General features: G+C 32.8%; 1 protein-coding gene across 1 annotated transcript in view; it reads right to left on the bottom strand.

Annotated features, from left to right (window-relative positions):
* NAALADL2 (N-acetylated alpha-linked acidic dipeptidase like 2) overlaps positions 1-11,022 on the bottom strand; it is a 1,006,116-nt gene that overhangs the window by 366,786 nt on the left and 628,308 nt on the right. Inside the window, 1 exon segment of the mRNA XM_017847705.1 lies at positions 7,228-7,347. Coding sequence (XP_017703194.1) covers positions 7,228-7,347 — 120 coding nt within the window.

The raw sequence follows: 11,022 nt of genomic DNA, 5'->3' as shown, positions 1-11,022 counted from the left end.
CCTGCCAATAGAATCACAATTTTAAGTGTGAAACTTTATCGAAGTGGTAAAGCAGTGTAAAGAAGGGTTTTAAATCAGTTAATTAGTCTTTATGGTCACTTCTGTTGACTAGAAGCAAAAACATCAGCAGAAAGGAAGATAAATTAAGGAGCACCCCAAGAAAAGAATTGCAGTTCATGGTGAATAAGAAAATAGAATTTCTCTCATTAAAACAAAACAAAACAAAATATATAAACAAAACCCCAAAGAATCTATGTCATGTGTCATGAAAGACAGATTTACAGAATGTTTCAACGTCAGTTGTACTGTTATATCCTACAGCAAGCAGAAGAGAAATTAAGCTTTGTTTCAGTACTGAATTAAATTGTCAAGAGCAGAGTGAGAAGACAGCTATTTTTATTTTACCACCATACCTTCTGTAATCTGCTACTATATATTCGGTCAACAATTCTTGTGGGAAAAAAAAAAGTTGCAAGTAACCAAAAAAAGAGTGTTTGGAAAAAATAAGTCTAAATTGTGTCACCAGTGAAACACTATAAAATGAAACAACAAAAAATAAAAACCCTTGAATGGCTCTATTGAGGCAGTAATGCCATCCAAACCCAGAGCAACACATGGACTGTTCATCTCACATTGTTTTCCACATTTTTTGCACAGTGACTATTTGTAACAACCTGTATATGCAAAAGCATATTACGGAAATCCAGTAGCAGATAGAAGTCTTTGGTTAAAGTTGGAATAACAAACACATAAATATGAAAATGATGTAACAAGATAAGAGCAAAAATAGAAGACAAAGGGAACAAAGGTACAGTAAATTAAGCTATTTCTGGTTAGGACTTTAATTCATTTGGCCTTTTCCCCTTTCAAAAGCTCTAAAAAGTAAAATATGCAGGTATTTTCCAAACAAAGTTATAGGCTTTCAATTACAAAATAAAGAAGTTCTATAATTCTTTGGGAAATTAATATGCTAAATATCATCATTCTGAATTGATTTTAGTCTAAAATTCAACTATGACGTGTTAATGCAGTCAATAAAAAGGTTCGAAAGCATTAGAAGAGATTTAGAAAAGTAGTAACATCTGTTCTAAAAGATGGTTGATGATATATTTATATATTGATTTATATACACACTGAAAGAAATTCAAGAAACATCTGTAAAGTTCTAAGCTATTTTATAGGATTCTGGATTTGGTAACCTATCTGCTGTTTGTTTCTCAGCAAGTGGTCAAGTTTCAACATGGCTCCCAATGTTTTGGTGTTCGTCCCCAGAAAGATGATTGGGGCCTTTTCTCTGATGCCTGACCTGGGGAAATCCTTTCAAATATTAAAATTGTAGCCTAGTGGTATTGTTTCATGGGAATATCTATTGATTTACCCAAGAGCTTGTGCAAGCTCTAGGGTATAACAAGGTTTAATTTAGATTTATTACAAGATTTAGTTGTTATTTTTATTATTACAGAATATGTAAATATAAAGTCAAGAAAAAATTAATAAATATCTCTGTCACTCAAGCAAAAATGTCAGACATGTATTGTTTTTATACCCTAAAGAATTGTGGCATGGTCAGGCAGAAGGTAAAACAGCACAGTGACTGTTAGAGAAGTAACTATATAAGTACCTCAGTTGACAAAGTTGTAGCATTTTAGTAGCCCTCACACAAGAAGAAAAGAGCAGAAGAATAACAACTTTGCACTCAATTGAGCAAGAAAATGGGAATGGGCATTATTTCTTGTGATTTGAAGAGAAATACTGGTTTTTGTTTGCTTGTTTTTTACTTGATTGAAAGATTGAGGTTTGAAAGCACAGATGGCTAAATTTGTTTAAGATTCTGAGTCCATTCAGTTTTTTGCCACTCTTACATAATACATGTTTCCAAATTAAACCAATCATATTTTCCCATTCCTGTGAATTCTAGGATAGCACATATCATACTCACTCTTATATCTTAGCTATTTATGCACATCTGAAGTTCTTGGTAAAATTATAAGCTCCTGGGAAACAGGGGCATTTCATCTGCTTATTGTGTGCCCTACAACACTTAAAGCAATGTTGTGCACAGTTTGGGTTCTCTTTAAATATTTAGCACATCAGTAGACTTTGCAACAAATGGGATATTCACAATGAAGAAATAATACTATAGTCCAGTTTGGAGCTCAAAAACTCCAACGAATGTAGTTGACTTGAGATATATGTATGCATTTTGTGGTGCTTTGTTTATAGAAAAGAAAACATGAAATTAAAGAAGAAACTACAAAATATCTTTGCTACTTTTCAGAGACTTAACAACAATAACAACTACAGCTACAACAACAACATTTGGCTGAATGCGGTGGCTCATGGTAGTAATCCCAGCACTTTGAGAAGCCAAGGCAGGAGGATCACTTGAGGCCAGGAGTTTGAGACAAGTCTGGGCAACACAGCAAGACCCCCATCTCTACAAACTATTTTTTAAAAAATTAGCTGGGCATGGTGGTGCATGCTTATAGGATTAGCTACCTGGGAGGCTGAGGGCATTGGATTGCTTTAGCTCAGGTGTTTAAGGTTACAGGGAGCTATGATCATGCCACTTGCATTCCAGCCTGGGTGACAAAGTAAGACTCAGTCTCTAAAATTAAATTAAATTAAAATTAAACAAACAAACAAAAAAACACTGTCTATCCCTTGCACAGTTTTACAATAATGATATAATTATTTAGTTTTAATCAGGTTTGCCAGTTTGTGTCAGGTGCTGCAAAAGCAACATTTAAATAGAATATGGCTAGATGGACTACTTTCATATGTGCAAATGCTACAGGTTTTCCCAAAATAACCTGTTAGAAATGTCATTGTTATTTTAAGATTTACAGAATACTGCCTAATATATGGATGATCAAATTCTCTTTTTCTAAAGGCAAAATCAATACATTCTGTGATCTAGAAAAGATGATTTTGAAAACTAAGAGCAGAACAGCAACATAGAAGGAGAGGGGCATATGTGTTTGTTCTGCATCTTAATTTTAAAACTATTATTTGGGCCGAGAGCAGCAGTGGCTCAGGCCTGTAATCCCAGCACTTTGGGAGACCGAGGCGGGTAGATCACCTGAGGTCGGGAGTTTGAGACCAGCCTGACCAATATGGAGAAACCCTGTCTCTACTAAAAATATAAAATTAGCTGAGCATAGTGGCACATGCCTGTAATCCCAGCTACTCTGCAGGCTGAGGCAGGAGAATTGTTTCCACCTAGGAGGCGGAGGCTGCAATGAGCAGAGGTCGCGCCATTGCACTCTAGCCTGGGCAACAAGAGTGAAACTCCATCTCAAAATAAAATAAAATAAAATAAAATAATAAAACTATCATTTGGAGATAAATCTTATCTTTAATTTCATAATCTACTTTGCATGAGGTATTTGTATTAAAACATCCTATATGTATTTCGTTTCTAAAAAAAGTAAATGCAGTATTTGATACTAATACTTTAAAGATTTCACTTTATATGTTTAAATCTATCATATGAACTTGATCAAATATTTTGTAATCTACATATTGCTATACAAAGGATTAGATATTCTATACAGTCTTGTGTCATTTACAATTTAGTCAATATGCTTTTTTCACAAATCATCAGAAAAATGCAAATAAAAAAACCACAATGAGATACCACCTTACCCCAGCCGCAATGGCCAATATTAAAAAGCTGAAAAAGTAGATATTGGCATAGATGTAGTGAAAAGGGAATGCTTATATGCTGTTGGTGGGAATGTAAATTAGTACCACCTGTATGGAAAACAGTATGGAGATTCGTAAAAGAACTAACGGTAAATATAATTCAATACAGCAATCCCACTACTGTGTGGATACTCAAAGAAAAATAAATCTAAATAAAGTAATGAAATATCTTTGTCCTTAATCATTGATAAAATCTTCGGTATTGGAAGTGAAGTTACATATGTTCTGGATGTTATCATTTTAGTTCTTTTATATTTGAAAGAAACATTTTACATATTTATTTTAAATTTTACTAGTGGTAAATTGTTTGTTTACAAAGTATCGCTCTGTCGCTCAGGCTAGAGTGATCTCAGCTCACTGAAAACTTCCGCTCACTGAAAACTCCGCCTCCCGGGTTTTACGCCATTCTCCTGCCTCAGCCTCCGGAGTAGCTGGGACTACAGGGGCCCGCCACCACGCCCGGCTAATTTTTTGTATTTTTAGTAGAGACGGGGTTTCACCGTGTTAGCCAGGATGGTTTCCATCTCCTGACCTCGTGATCTGCCCGCCTCGGCCTCCCGAAGTGCTGGGATTACAGGCATGAGCCACCACGCCCGGCCGGTAAATTGTTTTACTTAAATCATGTAAATTACTGTAAAGTTTTCTTTTCTTCATATCTCTTAACATTTATATATTTCAGTGTTTATAAAATGTATAAGCCTTTATATATTTGAGAGTTTTGAAAATATATAAATTTTTAAATTGTGATATTAAATTTTGTATGAGAATGTATCTTGTTATCATATACATTCATTCCATAAAATTAGGTATATGTAAGTAATCCCCGTTGTTTGAAATTACATAATGCAATCCTTTGCTTGAAGTTGTGATATTCCTAATCTTCTAAATTGTCACATGAAACATGAAAACACACACACACACACACACACACACACACACAGACGATCTCAACGGAAAAAAAAATATTTTCTATACACATTCCCGTTCATTTTTAGATTTGTTAGTGTGCAAACATTTTCAATTATAGAACGGAAAAGATTCCTCTTCCAAAAAGTGAGGTACATGTTGACATGTATGTCATCATTTGTGAATCATCAATCATGATTCATGATTGAAAAACCATTCTGTATTCTCACATAATTAGGTTTAGATACTGAAATATTTTAGTCCTGTTATAAGATGTGCAAAGATATTTTAAATAGCATTATATTCTCAGAAATAAGATTATGTAGATTTAATACTTCTTAATAATTATCTATTTCTATTTACCCATTAATTTCAATGATTAAATATCTTTCAAGATTCTCAAAATAGAAAACTTGTAACACACGATAAGAAAATGACATATTTTAAACCAACCCTCCTCTATTTCTGGATACTTGAGATCACTATTTCTTCTACCTTATAATCCACTCATTCAGAAATATCTTAAATTTCCAAGGGAGACATCCGAGGTTTATTTGCTTTTGCAAGGTTTCCAGGCAGGTAAAAGTCAAGGAATTCAAAGTAGTACACAGAACAGGAGAAATTAACTTACAGATATGGATATAATTTAGGACATGCACACAGGGGCCCGACTGATTTTAAAGGTACAGAATTATCTACTTCATGTTTCATAATGTCTTCTTTATTTATTTATTTATTTATTTATTTATTTATTTATTTNTCTCACATAATTAGGTTTAGATACTGAAATATTTTAGTCCTGTTATAAGATGTGCAAAGATATTTTAAATAGCATTATATTCTCAGAAATAAGATTATGTAGATTTAATACTTCTTAATAATTATCTATTTCTATTTACCCATTAATTTCAATGATTAAATATCTTTCAAGATTCTCAAAATAGAAAACTTGTAACACACGATAAGAAAATGACATATTTTTAAACCAACCCTCCTCTATTTCTGGATACTTGAGATCACTATTTCTTCTACCTTATAATCCACTCATTCAGAAATATCTTAAATTTCCAAGGGAGACATCCGAGGTTTATTTGCTTTTGCAAGGTTTCCAGGCAGGTAAAAGTCAAGGAATTCAAAGTAGTACACAGAACAGGAGAAATTAACTTACAGATATGGATATAATTTAGGACATGCACACAGGGGCCCGACTGATTTTAAAGGTACAGAATTATCTACTTCATGTTTCATAATGTCTTCTTTATTTATTTATTTATTTATTTATTTATTTATTTATTTATTTTTTTGTTGAGGCGGAGTCTCGCTCTGTCGCCAGGACTGGAGTGCAGTGGCCAGATCTCAGCTCACTGCAAGCTCCGCCTCCCGGGTTTACGCCATTCTCCTGCCTCAGCCTCCCAAGTAGCTGGGACTACAGGCGCCCGCCACCTCGCCCAGCTAGTTTTTGTATTTTTAGTAGAGACGGGGTTTCACCATGTTAGCCAGGATGGTTTCGATCTCCTGACCTCGTGATCCGCCCGTCTCGGCCTCCCAAAGTGCTGGGATTACAGGCTTGAGCCACCGCGCCCGGCCTATGTCTTCTTTATTGTACTACATATGGAAATGTCAATAAAAACTATTAAGCTAAAAAATACTTTATGAAAGTTGTAAAATGTTAGTTTGCATTACATTTCAATAAAAAATTATGGCTAATTCAAAACTCTGTTCATTACCTCTCTCTTTTTCTAGTTCAGTTCCTGCATCACTCCCTAAAAAGTCCTGTGGGCATCTGAAAGATTGGTTCCTATATATATATATGTGTGTGTGTGTGTATATATATGTGTGTGTATATATATATAGAGAGAGAGACATTGAGGCTAAGAGGAAACCACTGCTAAGTTGTGTTATGACTGTTTTCATACTGAGAAATAGCACATATTTTATCTGTAGTGAAATTCATAAGAATGCAGAAATAAAAGTGTGAACTCTACTAATAAACAGGAAAAATTATTCTGATAATTTTTTAAATTAGGTGAGAAGTGATAAAATATTTTGAAAATAAGTAACTCCAATGAAACATAAAGAATATATGATTTTTTAGGGTAGTTAGTAAGAAAACATGCTTTATTTTTCCACAAGTATTTTTTCAAACAATATTTTCTAAATCTTTTAAATTTAGTTATCATTATATTCTTGCTCTCAAGGGGCCTACACAGCAGTTGTAAAGATAGGACAGCTCTCAAATTTATGTAAAACATGAATGAAAGGGAAGAAATTCAAAAGTAACCAAGTTTATCATAAAATGTCAAGATTACAGAATTGGGAATTTGAGAGCTAAATTCATATTTTTTAAAAAAATATATTTTTGTACACCTTCTCTATAACTGTGTGATTCATGTATTCTAGAATTATGACCAAAAAAGAGTAGCAAGTGAAGAATTCCAGTACATAAGAAATTAGTTACGACATATTGATAAAATGTCAGCAATAGGTCATTTCTTAAAACACACAACATTTGAAGCCTTTTTAAAAACAAATGAAAAAAAATCAAGAAATGCTAAAATATAGAGAAAAGGGCAGTTTTGCATAATCATTTGATACAACAGTGGTTCATCTTACCTCTACTACCAATTGCTGAAGAGATGGTGATGCTACAGGATGTAGACTAGAGTTCCCCCTTACGGGACTGTGGATGCTAATATAAGCCACAACATTTTTCTGAAGAACCTTCTTGAAATCCTGAAATCAAAAAAAGGATCTATCTGTAACACAAATAAATAGATCCTACTTTATTAGTTAGATACTGAATAATGAACAATTCATAATTAAAATTATTATATTGCATAATTACCTTCTTTTTTATTATATATTTTTATTTATTTATTATGTTTGAGCCGGAGTCTGGCGCTGTCGCCCAGGCTGGAGTGCAGTGGTGCCATCTCAGCTCACTGCAAGCTCCACCTCTCGGGATCACGCCATTCTCCTGGCTCAGCCTCCCGAGTAGCTGGGACTATAGGCGCCCGCCACCACGCCCGGCTAATTTTTTGTATTTTTAGTAGAGACGGGGTTTCACCATGTTAGCTAGGATGGTCTCCATCTCCTGACTTCATAATCCACCCGCCTTGGCCTCCCAAAGTGCTGGGATTACAGACATGAGCCACTGCGCTTGGCCATAATTACCTTCAAAGTGATCCTATACTATTAATAGTGTACACAAGGATTTTAAACAAGAATGATGAGTTAGATATAACATATAATAAAATATTTTAAAGCATGTTCCTGACAAAGTCAAATTTTAACAGAAAATGTTCTTCAAAGGTTAACATAGTATGGATTCAACTACAGAGTATGAATGCAACTTAATTTTAGAGTCACTGAATAAGAGGAGAGGTATAGGTAAACCACTCCAGTGATGAATAAAACCAGTCCTTTTCTTCTGAAGCAATGAGCTACTCTGCACAAAATAACCCTGTATTATGAGCAAAATGGGGCATAATACAATGTAATCTTGCAAATATTACCTTAAAAAAAAATGATGCATTTCATGCACACAAGCAGCACTGCATGATTCCATAGAATAGTTTTCTACTTCTCTTCTGCTCCTTACCGCACAAAATTGAAGACCACTGATCCTATTAAGAATGACCACTAAGTCTTTCTGTTATTTTCCTGCTTTTTTGTGCAAGCATTTAACAAATAATTGTCATGGTGGGTGGCAGTTCTACAGAAATGTCCTAAAAGATTACATTATGTCATAACTTAGGAAAGTGTCTTTCTTCTTCTAATACTATGAAATGAAAGACTACAAGGACTCGTACACCTGCCAAATTGATAATGTCATCCTGTTTTATTTTTTTATTGTAAATAGCTTAAAATTGTATAATTTTATGGAGTACAAAGTGATGTTATGATTTATGAATATAATATGGAATAATTAAATTAAGCTGGTTAACATATTCATCACCCCAAATACTTAACATTTTTTTTTGTGATGAGAACACATAAAATTTACTTAACAATTTTGAAATGTGTAATACTCTATTACTAAGTATATTCACCACACCACACAATACATAATAGAACTTGACCATTTTCTCCCCATTCCTTCCATACCCTAGGCTGAAACCACCATTCTACACTCTGTTACAGATGAGTAGATAAAGAAAATGTGTTATATATACACAATGGAATATAATTTAGCCTTGAAAAACAAGAAACTTCTCTCCTTTGTGATAACGTGGATGGAACTGGAGAACACAATACTAACTAAAAGAAATCAGGGACAGAAACATAAATCCTGCATCTTTTCACTGTTATCCATATTTTATGTTGAAAATTCATAATTTCAACATATTGAAATTATGTTGAATTTCAATTCTGTAAAAGGGTGGAAAATACAATCATTTAAAATTAATAAACATCTTAAGTGCACATAAATGATGAATTTTAAGCTTGAGTAATTTCTCTATAATTATTGTTCAAAACTATCTGTTACTTAAGTGCTATGAAATATCAGCTTCTATTAGCACACTACCACACAGACACTGTCTATATGTTAGTCTATATAATTCTCATGAGAACCTCATAAGATAGGCAGTAGTAGACTCATTGGAGGAATCAAGTCTTAGGGAAGTTAATCTTGCCTAAGATGACATGGTCTATGGTAAAGAGAATTTGAACTATGAATTCTTTTACTGCAATATCTATAATATTTCCATAATAGCCTCTGACAAATGAAGATTCTTCACAAAAGAAATGGTACTTTCGAAAGTATAGAACCTATTTAGCAAAATGTTATAATTTTTCTCAAAGATCAAGATCAGTATTTAATAATTTCTCTAATAATTCTGTCTGTGATTCCATTTTAAGTTTATTGACCAACATCACCTAATCCTCCTAACTACAACTGTGGGTTTCCAGAGGTTTCTATGCAAGCATAATTAAATAGGACAATGTGACATGTCAATAAGGGCTTTCCTCACTCCCCTTCATAGGGGAATATATTTAAAACATAAATTAGTTTCAAACTAACATTAACTCTTTCATTCTCAGGAGTACATTCGACATGAGTAGGCAAAACAGGACAACTAGCAATTTTCTAAATTTCTCTTCAACAGGATGTTTACAAAATGGCTTCATGAATTTCATTGAACAATCTGGTGAGACACAGTAAATTATAAAAATATATTTTATAAGCCAATAATCAAATGTATATTATTTACCATTTTCATTACTCATATGTCTTTGCCCATCTAGTCACCTAAAATGCCAGTAAATGAATGTATAATGAGTTGCCAAATGTAAATACATATATAAACATTCAAAGACACTGGTACTTGTCTTGAATACAACCTTTTTAACAAAATTTTTTTCCTGTGAACTCCCACATTGCAGTTGCTGTATTTTTAGCATAATTGACTAAGAAAATATACAATTATTAAAAGGTGCAATGACTTCACAAAACTTAAAATGAATGTGTATTAACCACAAAATATCAACTTACTTTGACAAAACTATTGCTGACACACATGCAAGCCCACATTGATTCAACTTACAGGCTCTGACACCTGATGCTCAACTAAATTTTACAATAAATTTTCCCATCCATCGGGGTTTGAGATATTTACATTAGAAACTTAATTTAGACAAGCCTAGCCTATTCTAAAACATAGTTTAGAAATATATGTATTAATTTAGAATTAACATAAATTAATTGTGAAAGTTACTAGATAGGTATCCAGAAGATCTAAAATATAGTTTGATACAGCAAAATACATCTTTGGAATTTGAAAAGAATCTTTAAGACATTTTAAAGATATGTGCTTTAATGTTACAGGAAAACTAAAACATTAATTGTTTCTGATTTATTAAAAATGGTATAGATTACAAACATATTCCCTAAACTGTTCTTTAACTTGTTTACCAATCTTTAAAGTAATTTGGAATATGACTTTGAGAGGTTGGTTCATCTATTTCATTTCCAGCTTACTTACAAATGTGTCAACTTAAAAAGATTCTTTAAGCAAAGGAATTTTTTCATTTGAAGTAGTTCTTTTGAATATGGCTCAAACATACACACCACTCATTTGCATACAGAAAAGCATTCCAATTTGCAATGTGTGAGTCTGGATGAATTTTACACTGAAAAAAGTTTTCTCATCTTTAAGTCTTTTCTTTCCTTCAAATTAAAAAAGATACTTGCTATGTTCTTTTCTATACCTTTTTAAATATTTTCTTTGATTTAATAGATACGTTATCATTTTTGGGTGATTAAAAATAAAAATGTAGCAAAATAATTTACTATTAAATTTTTCTCCTCAAAGCTGAAGTAGTGAAAAAACTATAGTATTAAATTATCTTACTTTCCTAGTAAAATTATGTAGTGTTTTTTGTCTACATGTATCTATTAAATCA

Source organism: Rhinopithecus bieti, unplaced genomic scaffold, assembly GCF_001698545.2.
Source record: "Rhinopithecus bieti isolate Rb0 unplaced genomic scaffold, ASM169854v2 scaffold_28528, whole genome shotgun sequence".
Lineage (NCBI taxonomy): Eukaryota > Metazoa > Chordata > Mammalia > Primates > Cercopithecidae > Rhinopithecus > Rhinopithecus bieti.
Note: the sequence above shows the minus strand (reverse complement) of the source record. Positions and strands in the feature narration are given on the sequence as shown.